At 43.0% G+C, this 21,393-nt stretch overlaps 1 protein-coding gene and 1 non-coding gene across 4 annotated transcripts; one reads left to right on the plus strand and one right to left on the minus strand.

Moving 5' to 3' along the window:
* Nucleotides 1–262: 262 nt before the first annotated feature.
* LOC129543258 (glutathione S-transferase A4) lies at nt 263–20,927 on the minus strand. 3 transcript variants are annotated; one of them, XM_055406321.2, is made up of 7 exons: nt 20,882–20,927; nt 11,134–11,239; nt 9,786–9,837; nt 7,063–7,195; nt 5,510–5,651; nt 3,986–4,117; nt 263–698 (listed from the first exon to the last, which is right to left on the minus strand). In XM_055406321.2, the coding sequence occupies exons 2-7, from the start codon at nt 11,218–11,220 to the stop codon at nt 576–578; spliced, it is 669 nt and encodes a 222-aa protein (XP_055262296.2). In that variant the 5' UTR covers nt 11,221–11,239; nt 20,882–20,927; the 3' UTR covers nt 263–575. The 3 variants fall into 3 exon arrangements, with proteins under 3 accessions (XP_055262296.2, XP_055262297.2, XP_055262298.2); XM_055406322.2 differs by having other exon boundaries at nt 20,877–20,898; XM_055406323.2 differs by lacking the exon at nt 20,882–20,927 and adding an exon at nt 20,305–20,354.
* On the plus strand, nt 1,936–2,007 carry TRNAA-UGC (transfer RNA alanine (anticodon UGC)). The gene has a single exon. It is a non-coding gene; the product is annotated as a tRNA-Ala (tRNA).
* Nucleotides 20,928–21,393: the final 466 nt, after the last annotated feature.

The raw sequence follows: 21,393 nt of genomic DNA on the forward strand, positions 1-21,393 counted from the left end.
ACCCACTCAGTATTCTGGCCTGGAGAATTCCATGGACTTTATAATCCATGAAGTCACAAACAGTTGGACACGACTGAGTGACTTTCACTTTCACTTCCCTTAATGGTCTTGGTTTAGATGCAGAGAGCAAGAACAGTGCCCTCTGTAGGCCTCTGCCTGAAGAATTTTATATCAGTGGGTGTTGACCGTATTAATCACTCAGTTGTGTCTGACTGAGAAGGCAGATTGTTAACCATCTGAGCCATCAGAGAAGCTCTTGATTTTTTTTTGTATCAACCTCCTCTTTATTTACTCAGAGTAGTAATTTCATAAAAGTTGTAACCATCATCCACAATTGACAAGCTTAAAAATTTATCACACATCAGAATGGTTTTTTTAATTGCATTTAGTTGGCATTTGCTGCTGATGGCAATATGGTTTTGTTCTTTTCAGACACGTTACTCCTAGAATCTACACTTAGATTACTTAGAATCTATACTTAGATTACTCCTAGAATCTACACCATTTGCTTTGCTTCGCGACAGGAGCCAATGCTGCAATCGGTTCATTAGTCTGCCATTGTAAGACTGCTGCCTTTAGAACTGCAAGACATTCCTGACAACCTCAACATAGTGGCTATCTGGGGGCGGCTTCCTCTGACTCCCAGGCTGCAGGAACTTCTTAATGGTAGGAATGTTGCTGATTCTTGTCTTAAATTCCTGAAATGAGAAATAGTAAAATCAGGTCTTAAGAGCAGTCACAACCTTTCAGTTCAGTTCAGTTCAGTTCAGTCGCTCAGTCATGTCCGACTCTTTGCAACCCCATGAATCACAGCACACCAGGCCTCCCTGTCCATCACCAACTCCCGGAGTTCACTCAAACTCACGTCCATAGAGTCGGTGATGCCATCCAGCCATCTCTTCCTCTGTCGTCCCCTTCTCCTCCTGCCCCCAATCCCTCCCACAACCTTTAAGGGAGCCCAAAACTGTTACAAGAGGTGGAAAGCTTAGATCTTCAATTGGTGAGGCCTAGAATGTTGAATCCAAGTCAATCCCTTGAAACATGTTTGCTGGGTATTCCTGAGAAAGTAATACAACTGCAGGCCTGTTTGGCATAAGTGAAATTTTCTTAGTGTAAAATCATTGACACCGTTAGGTAGTGCATATCAATAACTCTAGAAATTCATATTTTTTGAAGTATCAATTCCTTACTAGAAATTAATTATAAGAGAATAAGTAAGAGTGTGAGATAACTATAAGAATGTTGCCACAGTGAAAAACTGGAAATAATTTATATTTCTTGGAAAATAAAACTGTATATAAATTATGTTATATCCCTAAAATAAATAGGTCAGTAATTTAAAACGATATTTTATATATAAAAGAAAAGAGGAAGATCCCTGTATTGACAGGGATTGTACTGCATTGCATTGTTTAGTTAAAAAAAAAAATAGCCCAGGGCAGAATATAATATACACAGTTCCATTTTGTGTGAGAAAGTGGGAGGAGGGGAGACAAACATATAATTCACATTTCCTTGTATCTGCATAAACACTGGACGGGCTCACAGGAGCCAGTGAAAGAGATTATAGAGGTGAGAGTGTAGGAGGGCAGTGTTGAGAATGAAATTTCACAGTTTATGCCCTTTTTATATAAGTTCTGATTTTTCAAAAAGATGTGACTCTACTGCCTAATAAAAGAAAATAAAATTATATTGCACAAGAATATGCATTGACTGTAAATATATTTATGATAAGTGAAAAAAATGTTAAAAGCAGGCCACAGAACAATATTTAGCGTGATGCCATTTGGGGGGAAAATGTAAAATAAGAGGTCAGGAAGTCTAATGCAGAACCATTAGGTTGGTAGGATGATAGGTCTTTTTTTGGGGGGGAGAGGTTTATACAAATGTCTTATGTACTTTTTTTTTGTTATTAAAAAATGTTGCTCTGGAACTTCCCTGGTGGTCCGGTGGTTAAGACTTTGCACTTGCACTGCAAAGGCACAAGTTCGATCCCTGGTCAGGGAACTGAGATCCCACATGTTGTGTGGCAAAGCCAAAAAAAATAAAAAATGCTATTCTTGAAGTACAAAACCTATGGTCACCTATTAGAGAAAATCCTTGTAAGGAACTGAAACAGAAGCTAGGTAAGGTCTGGCAGTGTCAGGATTCAGAGAGAGGTCTGAGGACTGGCAGTGTAGCAGGAGAGAGGCAGACGCACAGACACACACACACATACAGACACACACACACATACAGACACACACACACATACAGACACACACACACACACCCTTATGTGTGTGTTAGTCGCTCGGTCGTCCTGACTGAGCAGAGGTGGTACCCTCTGAGCAGAGACTCTGAACAACTGAGGGCTTTCATAGCATCAGGTGTTCAAGGTGGATTTAGAAAAGGCAGAGGCACCAGAGATCAAATTGCCAACATCCGCTGGATCATCAAAAAAGCAAGAGAGTTCCAGAAAAACATCTACTTCTGCTTCATTGACTATGCCAAAGCCTTTGACTGTGTGGATCACAACTGTGAAAATTCTTCAAGAGATAGGAATACCAGACCTCCTGACTTGCCTCCTGAGAAATCTGTATGCAGGTCAAGAAGAAACAGTTAGAACTGGACATGGAACAACAGACTGGTTCCAAATCAGGAAAGGAGCACATCAAGACTGTATATTGTCACCCTGTTTATTTAACTTATAATCAGAGTACATCATGAGAAATGCTGGACTGGATGAAGCACAAGCTGGAATCAAGACTGCCGGGAGAAATATCAATAACCTCAGATATGCAGATGATACCACCCTTATGGCAGAAATGGAGAAAGAACTAAAAAGCCTCTTGATGAAAGTGAAGGAAGTGAAAAAGTTGGCTTAAAACTCAACATTCAGAAAACGAAGATCATGGCATCTGGTCTCATCGCTTCATGGCAAATAGATGGGGAAACAATGGAAACAGTGACAGACTTTATTTTTTTGGGCTCCAAAATCACTGCAGATGGTGACTGCAGCCATGAAATTAAAAGATGCTTGCTCCTTGAAAGAAAAGTTATGATCAACCTAGACAGCATATTAAAAAGCAGAGACATACTTTGTCAACAAAGGTCCATCTAGTCAAAGCTATGGTTTTTCCAGTAGTCAGGTATGGATGTGGGAATTGGACTATAAAGAAAGCTGAGCGCCGAAGAATTGATGCTTTTGAACTGTGGTGTTGGAGAAGACTCTTGAGAGTCCCTTGGACTGGAAGGAGATCCAACCAGTCCATTCTAAAGGAGATCAATCCTGGGTGTTCATTGGAAGGACTGATGCTGGAGCTGAAACTCCAATACCTTGGCCACCTGATGGGAAGAACTGACTCATTGGAAGACCCTGATGCTGGGAAAGATTGAAGGCAGGAGGAGAAGGGGATGACAGAGGATGAGATGGTTGGATGGCATCACTCAATGGACATGAGTTTGAGTAAACTCTGGGAGTTGGTGATGGACAGGGAAGCCTGGCATGCTGCAGTCCATGGGGTCGCAGAGAGTCGGACATGACTGAACTGACTGAACAGATAGCATCGGGGGAGGAAAGGGGGCAAAGTGGTCTGGTAGGAGCTGGGGAGGAAAACAACACAAGCAGACCCATCAGCCAGGGTCTGAGCGACTGAACTGACTGAACAGATAGCATCGGGGGAGGAAAGGGGACAAAGTGGTCTGGTAGGAGCTGGGGAGGAAAACAACACAAGCAGATCCATCAGCCAGGAAGAACACTCAAAGCACCACAAAAAACGGAAAGCATTAAATGTTCATGGTAGAAATAAAAATCTTCTTTCTCCCTCCGTAAAGTTTTATTTCCTATTCTGTGAGCAGGAGACAATTACCAAAATGAGTAAAGTAATGATTTTTAAAACAGCCTTTTAAATTTTCTTTTGAGATTGGCCTGGGGGCATATTTTGTTTCAGTCTTTGTGTCTGTTCATATTTCCCTGGACTCTGGGTGGATGCTAAAACTCTACCTTTAGCAGAGGGAAGTCGGAAAGAACAGAAGCATCAAGTTCTTCCACCGTTAAAATAGCTTCCAGCAGCTGTATGTCTGCCCAGCTGAATTTGTTGCCAACGAGAAAATCCTCTCCATGGTCTTTCAAAATCTGCAGAAAGAAAAATAAAGAATATCAAATAAAACTAAAGACTATTTTGCCTGGCTAAACACTTAACAAAAGCATGGGTTTTTTTGTATAGATCAAATTTACTGAAGAATCTTTTTCTTGATAATCTCCAAGAATGCTTGCAAGGACAGAATGAAACTAACACCTTTATGTGTGTGTTAGTCACTCAGTCGTGTCTGACTCTTTGGACCTCGTGGATTGTAGCCTGTCAGGCTCCTCTGTCCATGGAATTCTCCAGGCAAGAATACTGGAGTGGGTAGCCATTCCCCTCTCCAGGGAATCTTTCTGACCCAGGAAGATTGCTGGATCAAACCCACATCTGTGAGATCACACAACTGAGCGACTAACACCCTTATACATTGCCGTAATCCACACAGTCTTCTTGGAAATTTGACAGTGATGATCAAGACAATTTGGGTGGTGAAGTGCTGGAGTGGAACTCCTGTTATGAGCCTAGAGCTGGTTAAGTAAAACTGTACCCACCAGCATAGAAGACATAAAGGTCATAATTAACTAGAATCTGGCTACCACACCACAGATAAGGTACCAGTGGGATACTAGAAACTCAAACGTGAGCCTTTTCACCATCCAGTGAAAAACGAATATAAAAATTCCTCAGGTGCTGCTTTGAGTAGCAGATGTGAAAAATACAAGTTTATTCTATAAATAAGGAACAAAGGTAAATTTGTTATTCGGTCGCTCAGTCATGTCCAGCTCTTTGTGACCCCATGGACTGCAGCATGCCAGGCTTCCCTGTCCTTCACCACCTCCTGGAGTTTGGTCAAACTCATATCCATTGAATCGATGATGCCATCCAACCCCCATCCTCTGTCATCCCCTTCTCCTCCTGCCCTCAATGTTTCCCAGCATCAGGGTCTTTTCCAATGAGTCTGCTCTTTGCATCAGGTGGCCAAAGTACTGAAGTTTCAGCTTCAGCATCAGTCCTTCACTGCCCTTGGTTTACTCCAATTTTCTTAGGTTAGAGGTTCCATAATTTTATGTCATTTATTTGGGAATCCTTATTAAAGCTTTGGTCCAAATGCAGTACAGCACTAACACAGCTTCTGCCTTTTAAGATTTCACTCTTTACTCTTATCAGCAATAGGGAATGTCAGTCACTGACCCGATCCCTGCAGCCTGGGAGGTAGACCAGGGGACTTGCTGCGCTGTGTACGCCCTTCCCCCAGTTCTCGGCCGCCTCCCACCCTCACTGCCGCCTGGGCTCAGGGGGAGGACCCGGGGGCGGGGACTTGGGAGGGTCACCCTCCTAGATGTCAGCCCCGCCCTGCTCCAGGGGATCTGAGCTCCCAGCTGTCTTGCAGACCCGCACGCTGGGCCTCACTGCTTCTGCCACACTGGGTCCCTGCCGCCTACCTTTTCAAAGACGGGGAAGTACCGGGTTTTAGCTTTCTTCAAGACTAAAGCCAGGCTCTCCTCTTTTTCCTCCGGGGGTTTGAACGCAGCCAGTGCCACCATCAGCATGAGTTCCAGGGTGCCGTCGGCGTACATGTCGATCCTGACAAAACAGCGGGAACTCTCAATCCAAGAGAAACCTTTGTGTGAGGGGTTTCCTGATCCACTACTTTTTTTTGGTGTGACTAGATGTTGGGACAGGTGACTTTTTATTTTTTAATTATTAAAGTATAATTGATTTACAGTGTTGTGTTAGTTTCAGAAAAGTGTACAGAAAAGTGCTTCAGTTATAAGTACATAAGATATATTTATTTTTTCCTTATAGGTTATTGCAAAATATTGAGTATAGTTTGTGATAGGTCCCCTGAACGGGTCCCCAACCACAAATCCAGGGAAATTTTTTCTGTTGCAAGTCTTCCTTTTAAGGTTACTCATTTCCTGTAAAACTGCACTATTCCTGGGAGGAAGAACCCAGCCATGATCAGCCAGGCCTAGCACAGTGCATAGCACAGAGTGGATTCCTGTGGTGTAGAAATGCAAAAAAAAAAAGAAAAGAAAGGCCACAGATCTTCACACTTGAGTATTTGTGGTAAAGCTTGGCAGCTCTCCCATCAGTAGATGGGGTCTGCCACTTGATTTGACCACTAGAATGAGGTCCCAGTTCTGAGCCTAGAAGCTAACAGCCTGTGTGCTTTCACTCTCTCTGAGAACCCTACCTAGCTGCCATCAGAACAAGCTTGGGAAGAGAGGACAAGAGACAGGTGGCCACTTGCTTCCCAACTGATGATCAGTCAGCACCCCAACCAGATTCTCCTTGCTGACTACCAGTTGACCACAGACCTAGGAGTGAGTCCAGCCAAGATACATCAAGCCTGGCCTGAAAATGCTCACACCTAGATGACCCATTGACTGGTGCCATTGTTTAGTCACTCTGTCATATCCAACTCTTTTGCGACCCCATTGACTGTAGCCTGCCATGCTTCTCTGTCCATGCGATTTCCTAGGCAAGAATTCTGGAGTGGGTTGCCATCTCCTTCTCCAGGTGATCTTCCCGGCCCAAGGATCAAACCCAAGTCTCCTGCATTGGCAAGCAGATTCTTTACCACTGAGCCACCAAGGCTTCCCCCATAGACCGGTGACTTAAGTCCCTGGGCTTCAGGGTGACATGTTGTACAGCATTATTTGCAGTAATAGGTCATTGATGCTATGCTCAATGTTTGTTTGCTGAGTCAGTCATTGCTACCTTTGTGCAGAGTAGTTTATGAGATCATTTTATGAGAACACACTTTGTTAGGAATGGGGAGAGAATATGAGAATGTCGAATGCAGACTGCTGTGAAGAGTAGAAGTGGCGTCCGGGCACGCACAAGACATACCGGGGTAGCACAAGCATCTCCCCTTGTCCCCTTGTCTCCTCCCCTCCCTCCAGGCTGAAAGGCTGCATCTGATCTGGGTCTCGGTGTAGGAAAGCAGAGCTTGGAGAATAACCAAGTATTGGCTTGGAGACTCTGGTACCTGACTGTCTCCTTCAGGTCCTTCCCATGCAAGTTGTACTTGGCAGCAAGGTAGCTGAGGATGGCTCTTGTCTGTGTCAGCTCCATTCCATCAATTTCAACCAGAGGCACCTGGCCAAAAAGCAAGCGTCCATCTGTGGTTTGAGCAAAGAGATTAGGTTAAGAGACTCTCCCTCCACAGTTGTGGTCAGCCTGCAGGAGGGTCCACTTCTAATTTTGTTGAGTGATTCTTAGTTTTCATCCAAAGGGGTGAGTTTAAGACCCCAGTTGTTAAGGAAATGCCTACCATTTGTTCCATGGAAAATGTGAGATTTGCTTGATAGGTTCATGGGTTTTTGCATGTTGGTTAATCATGGTTATTTAAGGCTTTCTACATTTTTTCTGACTGTATTATAGTATCAGTGTTTTTGGTTTTCAAAGTTTCAGGTGTATAAGAATCACTTGGAAGAGGTGGTTGTTAAAATTACTCATCCCACCCTTCAGATACTCTGATTCAGGGATGGAGTCTGAATTCTTTAAAAAGTACAACAGGTATCACTCCAGGTCTGCACGGCAACGGGATGGATGTGACAGCAAGAACCCAGGTCCTGGGCCCAAATGTCAGCTTTGGCCCTTCAAGCCCTGTGACTTTAAGCAGATGATTTATCTGAGCTCCAGTTTCCTTTTCTCTAAAATAGCTGTAATATCCATCGAGCAGGATTTTGAAAAGATGAAACATCATAACATAAGTAAAACACTGAATACTGTCAACAGTCAAGGTTCAGTAAAATCAAGTTTTTCTTCTTTCTGAGTGAACTGCCTGTATAAATAATGCATTTAAAGATGTACTTTTTCATGGGGTCTTGAAGGAATGAATAGCCTTTAAATTTTCATTAACACCTGTACATTAATGAGAATAAGGAATTTTACCCAGAATAGGAGTCAGATTTCACTAGTGCACTGGCAAAGGCCACAGTTAATTTCCCCAGCTTCCAATAACTGACCTAATGAGACGTGAGAACATGTGGCAGAGAACTAGCATGGGCACCAGTGACAGCTTTCCAGGGAGCCAGTGTCCCTGTCCTGTGGGGGTGACGGAGGACTTTAGACACGTCTTTAACTTCTCTGAGCCTGTTTTCTGATCTGTAACAGTATCTGTCCTGCCCATTTTACTGAGTTTCTTTGGGCAAGATCATACTTCAGAAATATCAATACTATTTTTAGTGGAGAGACTATGAAACCTCCATTTCCTGAGACAGGTCTACATTTGAAGAAAACTGAATAAACATCTAAAGCTGAGCTCTATGTTGCTGTTTATGAATGATGCAAACAGCTATTAGAAATGATCCCTGCTTCTAGGAGCTTATGATCCTCTTCGGAAGAATTCAAGAAAATCTCAGATCAAGAACACAGGAGAGGGCCTTTGAGATCATTTAGTTCAGTTTGTTCATATTACAGACAATGCACTGTGGAGGCCAGTGGGGCAAAGTGACTTGCTCGGACCCAGAGGGGACAGCTAAGCCGGCAGAAGGCGACCTCCTGACTCCCAGTCCAGTGCTCTCTCAGGCTGCTCCTGCTCACAGATGGCAGCAATGCCCAGGAGGCTGTCCTCAACAGCCTCACAGACTCAGGGAGGGATGGAGGGTTCCGGAGGATTTCCTGCATTTCTAGGAAATGCTAGGAATGCTAGGGAAATCCCTAGCATTTCCTGCCAGATTGATCATGAAAGAGTTTATACAACAACATCCATTTATTTATTCAGAGCATAGGTATTTAACCACTATTATGTGACCATCCTTATGTAGAGTAAAATGGGGCCGAAATGAAGAGGAAGAGGGGAAGAGGCTCTTCAGAGGGATTCTAGATAATAAAGGTCCTGGATGAAAACTGGGGAAGGGCTAAGCAGGTCTTCCCTCTCCATGAGATTACCTGGTACTCTGCAGTCAAGACAAGAAGGATTCTCTTATTGTATGGCAAGGAGACAGGATGAAGAGAAATTAAAAGTCTTGCCCAAAGCCATGTCGTTTCTAAATGGCAGGTCTGCTGATGACTCACTGTAAGTCTTTCTTAAAAAATAATTTGTGGTAATTTCATGACTGCTTATCAGCAATAATAGGAACCCTGGGTTTCCTTAGATAAAGAAAATAACATTATGGCTGTGAGAAGTAGGACTGGGGAAGTATCAGTCTTCTCCCTTAGTAGGAGAAAATCGGGGAATTGTAGGGATTAAGAACTTCTTCCAAATGTAATCAAATTTGTATCTTTTCTATAGTTTTGATTCTACAGTTGTGAGCTGGTAAAATCATTTCTGTTAATCTGCTAAATCCACTAAGAAAAAGTGAATATGGACCATGAGAACCAGGGAATATATTAGATCTAATTCACTCGCCCTTCTGTTCCCTCTCCTCTGGCCCGTTGATCTCCACTGGATCATTGTGAAGAATCCTTGAAGGCTTCTCTGGTGGGATGGGGATTTATTGAACCAGCTGGCACTGGATCAACCCAGGCTATCCCTAAGTCGACGCCAGAGTCATAACCTACTTGATACATTTTTATGAGGCTAAGGAGGCAGAGCCGATGACACATTTAGCTCTATGCTGGGGGCACAGTGAACAGTCAATGTTAGCGATCAGGTTGTGTGCCTTTTCTAATGGGTGTCATTCTAGAGTTCTGTGCTGAAACCAATATTTCTGGGAACATATTTTATTTTTCCCATAAGATAACATTGAATAAACCTAGGCTCACCCTTCTGCAACTTCTCGTATTGTTCTCTTGTTTCAAGAAATTCTTCTTCAAACTAAAAAAAAAAGATACATTGTTATAAACCTAAGGTGAGAGAAAGAAAGAAAAGAAATGTTTACAGTATAAAATTCCCAACAGCTTCCAGAATGAAAATTTTATAAAAAATAGTTTTAAAAATTAGCACCTGTTCAAGAATTTGTTACTGAGAGGATACCCTCCTTTAAGTGGATAAGTGTGTTTTCATCTCCTGCATAAACATACAGATTCGTTTTCAAATAAAAAAATCACCTTGAACCAAAAAAAGAAAGAAAAGACCACAAAGTTATCAACTACCATGTAGCTGAAAATTCTGACAGACCATGAAAGTAAGAATAGCTTAGGCTCACATGGGACTAGCAGCCCTTCTTGGGTGTTTCCTGATTAAAGGATATCCCCAAACCCCCATTCATATTTTTCCTTGTCTTCATCTTAGCTCTGCCTTCTCTCCAAACTCTTGCCCTCTCCTCCAACTGCCCCCTGATTTCTCCTCTTCCCTTTCTTTTCTTTTTTTCTTCTCTCTTTTCTGCATCCTCCTCCCTCCATATCAGGTCAAGTTAGGCATTTCTTTTTGCTCACATACTCAGTGAAAGGGACCCAGAGATCATTACTCAGGTGGGAGTATCAACATTTACTGAAGGAGTTTCCAGAGCTTTTCTAGGACAGAGTGACTTTTTGTAAACCAAACCTTGAGATAGAGGGGGTAAGATAAGGGGAGTAAAATAAAGCAAAATAAAGAAGATCCTAAGTCCGTGTTCTAGAGGAGATGGCATTCAAATAGGGACAAGGGCGTCTACACCTGCATGAAACAGAACAATTCCAAAGCACTTGTAAAAAATCTATGAAAACATCAGAGAGAGGGTTAAGAAAAAATACTGGAGTTAGGGAAAGATCGCTGTGGGGTAGGCTTTTAGGAGAAGGGTCAAGGGTGGTGGGCAAGCCGCAGCTGGGCCCAAGGTTCCAGTGGACAGCCATGAGTAGAACAGGACTGAAGTGCTGACCAGAGTTGGAAAGACCCTGGGAAATGAGCTGAGAGAATGATTCAAATGTGAGTCTCCTCTCTCTCCTCGATTTGTGATCCACCAAGATCTTTCCAGGCTCAGGAAGCTTCCAGAACACCTCCCTAGGCTTCTCCCTTCCTACCCCTGTTTAAGCAGAGGTCTATGATCCCACCTTCACCTCAAGGTGAAGGCAGTTGGAAAGGGAAAGAGTGGATATAGATTGAAAGGCACCATCCTGACTTTTGAAAGGTGAAGCGGACCACTTCCGTCTCACCCAGATTACCCCTCCTTCCATTTCCCAGTCAGGAACCAACCTCCACACCAGCTGCAGCCAGCAACCAGCGGATAGACTCCATCCTCCCTCGGCCATGGAAGTACCAGAGCTTGGGTTTGGCCGCCATGACTGCTGGCTTGGGTTTTCTGAAGGGCAAAATAAGAAAATATGTTTAAAGAACAAACTAGCACAGACTATATGGTGTATCTCCCCTTAATTCCAAAATTGGTGAAACAAAACTATTATTTAGGGATGCATATATAGGAGGCAAAAGTATGAAGAGAAGCAAGGAAATAATTATGACAGAACAAGATGGCAGTTACCTCTAGTGAGGAGAAATGGGGGCTGTGATAGGAGTTGGGGTATGGGGGTTCTGGGATGCTAATAACCTTCTGTTTCTGAAGCAGAATTAGTAATTAGCCTTTATAATTAATCTTTAAACTGTATAGAAATACTTTTGCACTTTCCTGTGTGTATGCTGTATCTCACAATTTAAGAAATAGGAAAAGAACAAACAAACCAGTTAAGCCCCAAACTGCCCCGCATTATGTGCTAGCCAGGATCCCAATTAAAGTGGCTGCTTATGCCAACAAAACTCACAAGGAAATAAAAGATCAGAATAACAGTAGTCAGTTTATGATGAGAAACGATACTGTTAATACCCACAATCATATGAGAACAGAGTCACTTGGGTTCTCAAAGTCTTGCAGGTTTTTGAAGCCATTTCCCCCACAACCAGCCACTTCTCTGCGCTGGATTTACAGTTTAACTCTTGGAGAAGTTTGATTCCTTTCCTGCTATCTTGCCACTTCCTGGGCACTGCCTATGTTTGGTTGTCAAGATTCATTCTTTTTAAACTGCCTTAGGTTAGCTCCTGCATGACAATTTCAAGAGCTTCTTGAAATCCCATCACTGTATTGTCCTGGGAGACACAATGATTAAAAAGGTACCACAATTCTCTGATTAGAGAAGCTATGCTTAGGTCCAGCAACTCACTACTAACAAACCTTGAAACGAATTGTACAATAAGCTGATGTGGAGAAATTATGAGAAGAGGAGACAGTTCTATGTCTTCTTCTTAACCTCTCTCCAACAAGAGAACTCCTGAATCCTCTGATCTGGAGCATCGCTTGTAGGATGATTAAGGACCAGACAGACACAGCCCCTCACACTCTTAGAAATCAAAAGGAGGAAGGTGCAGCCAAATACCCAAAGTTGGTTCCTGTGCCCTGGACATTCACATCCAGATGGCCAGCTTCCAGGTCCTGATCGTGTCAGGAGGCAAATGAAACAGGCAACTGACAAATGGTTCCTGGCTCAGAGGAACCCCTCCAGGTCTGCAGGCATTCTGCAGCTTTCAGATAAAAATCAAGCAATACTGGTGAAGTCAAATGCCGATATCTCACTTGGGAAGCTCCGTCTCTTCTCTCTCTCTTGGGTGCACAGCGCTCCCACCATTTGACCCCTCTGCATCTGCCCTGAGAAACTGGGATGAGGATGTAAATCAAACTGGGGCTGCTCTGAGGTTGCTTCCTGTCATTCTGTCTTCCTAAAATGTTTCGTCCAAATTCTGTTTGAAATAAACCCAATGGGACAAAGGAAATCCTAGTAAACCTCTTTTTATAGTGATTCTATTCTGCTCCCCTAGTTAGCCAAAGTAGAAAGTTACCCTTTGGTTTAGAAACCGTGGATCTAAATACAGTCATCTCTGGTAGCTTCCAGAAAGCTGTTTCTGAGCAGTGGGTGCTAAACTGTAGGCTGAATAGTCTTTCTTCTGTCTGGGTATTCTCTTAGTGAGATGAAAACTCACAGCCCTGGACTGCTCATAGGAGATGGGCACCTCATGTGGCCACTGAGTGTCATGACTTGGAGGCTCCAGATTATGTATTAGTTCTTGTCAAGAGTGAGCTACCAGTAGTGCCAATGATCTAGAACTCTCTCAGACAAAAGGACTGTAAGCAAAACGCCATTCTAAACGTATTAAGAATGGGACAAGCTTCTTGTTGGCATGGCAGTTGACATTCGAAGGGATGTAGAGATATGTGCTTTCGAGGTGGAGTCAGGGAGAAGCTGCAAACATCGGACAATAGGAGAGCAGTCTGGCGTCAGGAATGGAGTGAGGGGAGGGTCACTCAGTGAGCAGGAGGCCTGGGCTCCGTTGAGTACAACCTCCTGCATGTGGGTAACAACCTCTCGGGCCTGTCCAAGAGGACGAACAGTGAGAAAGTGTGACTCACCGTAGGACTTTGTGGGGGCTTCTGGGAACAGACCCCTTTGCTCCTGTCCTCTGCTGTCACTCCTTTCTGAAGTACCTAGCTAATAGCATCTGATGGACATTCCCGAGTTGTTTTACAGGTGCTAAAGCAACTAACTACTTGATGATCATGAGCACACAGGCTCCAGACCTACCAGAGCCTAAGGACTGATAATGTGATACCAGCCCCCGCCCTCACCTGGCCTTTAAAAATGCTTTGCTGAAATCCATTGGAGAGTTTGTGCTTTTTGCACACTAGCTGTCCCGGATGCCTCGCTTGGTACCCTGCAATAAGTGCTACTCTTTCCATCACCACAACCCGATGTCAGTAGATTGCCTTTACTGAACATAGGCAGGTGGACCCAAGTTCGGATCTGATTCTGTTCATGTACAGCCTGATCTGTGTTAGACATGGGGTCGGATGCTCAAACAGAAGTGATAAGTGAGTGTGACTACTCCCATCTTTCAAAGGCTGGGGCTCTGTGCTTTAGAGTCATGAGTCCTCAATATTGTATAACCTTATTCCATCTCTCTAGGCCTCTGCCTCCTAATCCTTAAGATGAGGGTAGTGGTTGTACTCCCTGCCTCTGAGAGTTGTTGTGAAGACCAAGGATTGAAAGATATTAATAGATAAAATACATACCATTATGTCTCACCCATATCAACTAGAGTCTTCCATGCTTCTTTAATCAAATTACAGGTGGAAGTGGTATTTTCTTAGAAATTTTTATGCTAAGATTGGCTTGTTTTATGCATGATTTATGTTTGTCACAAATGCAACTGATACTTGTAAAAGAGAGCTCAAACTTTTGGAAATTTGACGAGATATTGCAATAGAAGATATTTAAAATGTAAAAACTGGTGTAGTTTTTGCCTTCGTTTGTGATTATGAGGGTAATTGGAGCACATGCATGGTTTGCTGCTATAAGGAAGTGTATTTGGGAATTTTCCATGACTCTTTGTGTTCACAATTTCCCTCCCCCGCCCACTTACTTCTGCCTGACCCACAAACATTCTCAAGGTGTGTAGGAGGTTAAAGGATGAATCACTCCCCTCCCCCCTACTACCTCCAAGTCTTCCCTGGTGCCCAAGGGAGCCCCCAAAGCCCAGGGTTACAATGAAGGAGAACTCGCTTCAGATAAACAGGAACGTAGCCTGCAATCTTACCTTCCAGTCCAAAAGAAGGAAACTTTTTTTCTAGTTGTTAGTAACCAGCCACCACTTCTTGTAAAAATCCCAGCAAGTGTTCATGTGCCCCATTGATGGCTGCCTCTAGCCAACCAGCCGCTCTCCCTCACCTCTCAGCCCGCGCTCCACAACGTTTCGAATTGGGCTCTCAGGTGAATGATGGCATCTCAACAGGACTCTGGTCCCTACCCAAACCCTCCCAGGAGGAGCTGTTCCTTCTAGAATAGCAGAGACAGACATGGGGCCCAGCACATCTTACAGTCTCACACCACAGCCCAGGATGAACTGCTCCCCTGGATTCAACACCACAATATATTAAGTTCCTGGTAGGCAGGAGTCGTGTGTTCTTGCCTGGAGAATCCCAGGGACGGGGGAGCCTGGTGGGCTTTCGTCTATGGGGTCACACAGAGTCGGACACGACTGAAGTGACTTAGCAGCAGCAGCAGCAGCAGGCAGGAGTCGTGGCATAGTTCTTTCATCTCCTACAGAACCAACCCGACATTATCCTAGACACATGGCAGCTGTTACCTCAATGAGCCACATACAGAGACCAGTTTTTTCATTTGTTAAGATTTCTGTGTTTGATCTTTCATTCTTTCAACATTAAATGTTTATGGATCTCCTTCTATGGCTATAGTCCTAGGTTGCACACTCCAGTCATACAAAGATAAATACAATGCGGTTTCTGCCGTTGAAAACCTTGTATCTAGTGATGGAAATATCCAGACCATGAAGAGGTAAGTCAGAATAAGTGTTTAAGAAAAGCATAATATAGTATTACAGGGACAGAGCTTTATAGATTAGGTATATATAAATATGTTTGTTTCCTTGAGCCCACCCCTCCCTACCCCCAAGGTATTATAGATTAATGGCCTAAACCAACTCCTTTAGTCCTTTATCCTTGACCTCTAATGAATTTCAACGAAGATTAATTTCAAACCACAACTTGGTAACACAGAGGCCCAAGTTTATGCTTCAAAAAGTAAACCCAATTCTCATTGTTTAAAAAAAAGTACATTGTCAAAGCTTGAAAGAACAGGTGTGATGGAAATATTCATCCTGCTTGTGGGAAACAAAGCCAAGAACAAAGGAATTCTTTCTGTATTTCATCCCAAAGGCAAACAGCTCTGAGAACACAGCCTGCTGGAAGAACAAGAACCTGAGGGGTCACGCTGAGTATAAATTCACTGCCATCTCTTCAAGTCTGTTTTTTATGTTGACCTTGACCGACAGGTGTGTTCTGAATTAAGTACACCTTGTTCCCCAAATAGACTCCTTACGTGACTCCTTTTACAAAAGTGATTTTATTTATTTACTTTGGTTGTGCTGAGTCTTTGTTGCTAAGTGGGCTTTTCTCTAGCTGCAGGGAGTGGGCGTGAGTTGTGGCGTGAAGGTTTCTCATTGTGGTGGCGTCCCTTGTTGAGGAGCAGAGACTCTAGGGCACGTGGGCTTCAGTAGTTGCAGCATATAGACTCAGTAGTTGTGGGACAGGGGCTTAGTTGCTCTGTGGAGGGCTTAGTTGCTCCGCAGCATGTGGGATCTTCCTGGATCAGGGATCAAATCCATGTCTCCTGCATTGGCAGGCGGATTCTTTACTGCTGAGCCACCAGGGAAGCCCTCCCCACATGACTCTTTTGACATTGGGAGTTGAGACTCATCTCTCAGGGGTGTTGAACTTCTCCTGTGTGCGGCTTTACCTGAGGTGAGCAGGGTTATGTACATCCCACTCAAAGCCCCAGGTGCCCAAGGCAACGTGGGCAGAAAGCAGCCATGATGGTATGACAGCCTTTGGATATTCCGTGTGTGGTCTTTCAGTAACAAGCATGCCCTAAATTTCTTTTTCTTTTTTTTATGACAGTAAATTAAGCAATGACTTATGTAATAAAAAACAGAGAGTATAAACCACAAATTTTTAAAAATTGCACTGACCAGTATTTAAAACTTCGCTTTTCAAAAGGCATTTTTTAACAAAAAGAAAAGGCAAATCAAATATTGGGAGAAATTATTCACAAAGCATTCCTGATTAAGGAACTCATCCAGAATATATAAAGAACACTTATACTTCAATAATAAAAACAAAAACCAACACTTAAAACCAGTGGACAAAACAAAAAACAAAACCCAGTGGGCAAAAATTTGAGCAGATAAAACTAAATTAAAATAAAAAATTTTTAGAAAATGTAGAAGAACATGTATGAGTCAGGCCCTGGATACCAGGAAAACCCCACTCTAGTACTCTTGCCTGGAAAATCCCATGGATGGAGGAACCTGGTAGGCTGCAGTTTGTGGGGTCGCTAAGGGTCGGACACGACTGAGCGACTTCACTATCACTTTATGTCTAGATTTCAGCTCCTCTTCTCACTTGAGTAAGTTTTTTAAACCTCTCTCAGCTACAGTTTCCTTGTAGTCCCTAAATTATTTGGTTACTGGTAGAAATGTGATAGTGTACAAACTGCCGAACATAGTAAGGGCTCAAAAAATGGCACGTGCGCCCGCACCATACACACACACACACACACACACACACACATGCACACACATTTATATCTCCAGATTGTAGCAACAGTCACATGTGAGAAAAAGAAAAATCAATGGAAGTGGAAAGCATTCTTTAGAAGTGTATTTGTTGTTGTTTTCTGCTTTGTTTCTTTGCCTGTGTGGCATGTGGGATCTTAGTTCCCTGACTAGGGACTGAACCATGCCCCCTGCTGTGGAAGCACAGAGCCCTAAACACTGGACCACCAGGGAAGTTCCTAGAAGTGTGATTTTGGACCAGCAGCATCAGCTTTGTCTAGCAACTTGTTAGAAATGCAGAATCTCAGTTCCTGGGCTGGATCTACTGAATCAGAGGCTGCATTTTTCACAAGACCCCCCCCCTCAGGGGATTCATTTGTACACAGGCAGACCCCGGAGAAATTGCGGATTTGGTCCCAGATCACGGTAATAAAGTGAATATTGGAATAAAGTGAGTCACACTTTTTTTTTGGTTTCCTAGTGCATATAAAAGTTATGCTCATACTATACTGTATTTTTAACTGTACTATACCATTATGTCTAAAAAATGTACATAGCTTAATTAGAAAATATTGCTAAAAAATGCTTGCCATCACCTGAACTTTCAGCAAGTCATAATCTTCTTGCAATAGTAACATCAAAGATCACTTGTCACCATAACAAGTTAATAATAATGAAAAAATTTGAAACATCACGATATTTACCAAAATGTGACACAGACACAAAGTGAACAAATGTTAATTGGAAAAACGATGCTGACAAACTTGCTTGAAGCAGGGTTGTCACAAAACTACTATTTGTGGGAAAAAAAACAACAACAAAGAAACAGTACAATATCTGCAGAACACAATAAAACGAGATGTACCTGTACTAAAATTAAGCTTGAGAAGCCAGATCTAGAGTGAAAGCCCAACTAAACTACACCTGGGGCTCAGGGCGTGGCCCCAGATTCTCCCAGGGTTTGCTGAACAGGCACGAAATGCAGGATCTGATGTTTAAAAAGCAGGCTGAGCAAACGGTGATGTGCAGGAGGGTGTGGGGCCAGAACAGAGAAAGGGAAGGGGAGAGGGAATCAGGCAGAATACTAAGTCCATTTCCCGTGTTGAATCATTTACACTGACCCCCCCTTAAATAGAGGAATTCCGAGGATGCAAGGCCTCCTCCAATCTCCAAGATTATCCAAGTACCAGGTGTGTGGATTCAAGCCTTGGGCAGATCTGGAAAAACAGATGTCAGTTTCCTCAGCTGTAAAATGAGGAGTTGGTTCAAAGTTCAATCATCTTCCATTTCTCAGCTTTACCTGTCTTTCTGATCTTACTTCTTTCCCCTGTATTCATTCGCCCTGTGCTTCTATCTGCTGAACATACATGTTGGGAAATCAGCCAGTCTTTTGGAGGCAGTGGGCATGAAATTCTGCTGACAATGTTAACAGTTGTTCTGGATAATTTAGGCATATCAATGCACATTTTCCTTGATTTCAGTTAGGCAAAAAGCAGGCTTTTATTGAATTTTCAAGATAATGAAAGTTTTGAGAGATTAACTAAAGAAGCTGCCAATTTTAGCAAATGTTTTGGGCCAGAATATAAGAGGTGAATTTTAAATCTGTTATCACCAGAAATATCCTTGACATTTATTCTGCTTCTCCAGTGGATCAGAACCGTCTACCTTCATGACAAACAGGGCAGCGCATGGGATCTTAGTTTCCCAGCCAGGGATCGAACCTGTGCCCCCTGTACTGGGAGCACAGAGTCTTAAACACTCTACCCCCAGGGAAGTCCCTGGATCTGACACCGTAATTACTTGGATTTGACTTGCTATCAGAGGGAAAGTGTCCTACATGGAGCCCCCACCCCCGCCCCACCCTCACTAAAAGAGCTGTGCTAGTGTTTACATGACATTTTAAAGACACAAATAGCTGAACCCTTGCTTATTTAACTTCTATGCAGAGTACATCATGAGGAACGCTGGGCTGGAAGAAGTACAAGCTGGAATCAAGATTGCTGGGAGAAATATCAATAATCTCAGATATGCAGATGACACTACCCTTATGGCAGAAAGTGAAGAGGAACTCAAAAGCCTCTTGATGAAAGTGAAAGAGGAGAGTGAAAAGGTTGGCTTGAAGCTCAACACTCAGAAAACAAAGATCATGGCATCTGGTCCCATCACTTCATGGGAAATAGATGGAAAAACAGTGGAAACAGTGTCAGACTTTATTTTTTTGGGCTCCAAAATCACTGCGGATGCTGATTGCAGCCATGAAATTAAAAGACGCTTACTCCTTGGAAGGAAAGTTATGACCAACCTTGATAGTATATTAAAAAGCAGAGACATTACTTTGCCGACCAAGGTCCGTCTAGTCAAGGCAGTGGTTTTTCCCGTGGTCATGTATGGATGTGAGAGTTGGACTGTGAAGAAAGCTGATCGCCGAAGAATCGATGCTTTTGAACTGTGGTGTTGGAGAAGACTCTTGAGAGTCCCTTATACTGCAAGGAGATCCAACCAGTCCATTCTAAAGGAGATCAATCCTGGATGTTCATTGGAGGGACTGATGCTAAAGCTGAAACTCCAATACTTTGGCCACCTCATGAGACGAGCTGACTCACTGGAAAAGACTCTGATGCTGGGAAAGGTTGGGGGCGGGAGGAGAAGGGGACGACGGAGAATGAGATGGCTGGATGGCATCACCGACTCTGTGGACATGAGTTTGAGTGTACTCCGGGAGTTGGTGATGGACAGGGAGGCCTGGCGTGCTGTGATTCATGGGGTCGCGGAGAGTCGGACACGACTGAGCGACTGAACTGAACTGAACTGAACTGATTCCTGGGTGGGGCGGGAGTGGGGATTACTTATAGGATGATGAGGGAGGTAATTTTGTTCCAAGTTCACATGCTAAGCATCTTCTCTATTTCAGTTACAGAAATGAAATTTGCTTTGCATTAAAGTCTAACAGATTGATTCATGTTGACTTATCCCCACAAGTCTAACAAACTTACTTAAATGAAAAGTATAGCTGAGCGAGGAGACTTTCATCCCAGGCTCCTTGGAGGTTAAACAGAGTGAACCACAACATGGCCCACTGCTGTTAAAAACTGGGGCAAATTCTAGAAAAATCTGTGTCAGGGTCTGACTTAGAGACTCCTGTATTCAACTTGGCGCCATCCCCTGGGGAGGCAAGACACCAGGGGAAGACCCCAGTGTCAGATCATTTGAACTGAATCTTCCAAGCATTCAAGGGATGCAGGAGGTTGAGTTTACCTGTTAGGCACCCGGCACAGAGCGGGTGATTTCTGTGTTCTTTCCAGCTGTGTTCAAAACGATGCAATTTGGCCAAGGAGGAAAAATGTAATGGCTCAAAAATTAATAAACGCTTAAGTTCCACCAAGGGCGTTATCTCCACCAATCAACTGAAATACCACTTGACTCTTACATACATATTTTTGAAACTGCACTTAATATGTTACACAGTTTTGAGGGCATTTGAATGTCTGATATTATGCACAGTTCATACACCGAAATGATAGTCTTCAAAGGCCTTGTTTAGATATACGTTTGCTATTTCATTTTCATTTGTGTATCTACTCCGCAGAAAAAAATACTCATTCCTTTTGTTTAATATAGGCAAGTTGAGAAATAGTCATTATTGTAGAGCAGAGAATGGAACAGCATTTTAAATCAACTATTCTTTACTTCAACAAAATAAAAGGAGATAATAGTCATTAAGTTAACCATAAAATTAAAAAAATTTCTGACTACAAGTGACAATTTTGATCACAAAATAAACTGTCCAACCAAACCTAAAAAGAGCAGATAAGAACTTCACCACTAACCTTACCTCTTCCTGGCTCTCCTCTCTGGGGTGCTTCAGAGGGATTAAGTGAGGGTTTATAACCCTTTCCTTTCTAATTGAAAGCTCTACCCCCTCAAAGGATTGGCCAATGAGCATTCCAGTTTGTACATACCTCTAGGGCTTCACTTTACATCCTTTATTTGGATGTTTGATCAAGTTACTCAAGTAAGTAGAAAGAAAGATTCCACTGGCTCATTCACCAAATACTTACTGAGTACCACTCTGTGCCAGGTACTGTTTTAATCCCAAAGTCTACAATGTTAGGCTGGTCAGACTCAATTCCTGCATTGGTGGTAGTGCTTACATTATATATTCATACAGCTTGTATGAATATATAAGCAAATAAATGTGAGGTGTTCAAAATAATAATGCCAACAGTGTATCAGATGATTATAGCTTATGGATAAAAGAAATCTATGACAAAAGTGTTATAAGGGGTAGGATGGAGGAATTATAAACAGTTTTAAGGTACCTGAGAAATCTGTATGCAGGTCAAG

Source organism: Moschus berezovskii, chromosome 23 (genome assembly GCF_049115385.1).
Source record: "Moschus berezovskii isolate FMDL1 chromosome 23, NW_MosBer_1.0, whole genome shotgun sequence".
In the NCBI taxonomy this organism is placed as follows: Eukaryota; Metazoa; Chordata; class Mammalia; order Artiodactyla; family Moschidae; genus Moschus; species Moschus berezovskii.

What these genes read in the sequence shown, in the direction of transcription:
- LOC129543258 (XM_055406321.2), bottom strand. Translation starts at nt 11,220, where the DNA reads ATGGCGGCCAAACCCAAGCTCTGGTACTTCCATGGCCGAGGGAGGATG. An exon ending in ATACGAGAAGTTGCAGAAGG is followed by an intron (nt 7,196 to 9,785) that starts GTGAGCCTAGGT and finishes CTCAAACCACAG; the next exon opens with ATGGACGCTTGCTTTTTGGC. An exon ending in GACCTGAAGGAGACAGTCAG is followed by an intron (nt 5,652 to 7,062) that starts GTACCAGAGTCT and finishes CTGTTTTGTCAG; the next exon opens with GATCGACATGTACGCCGACG.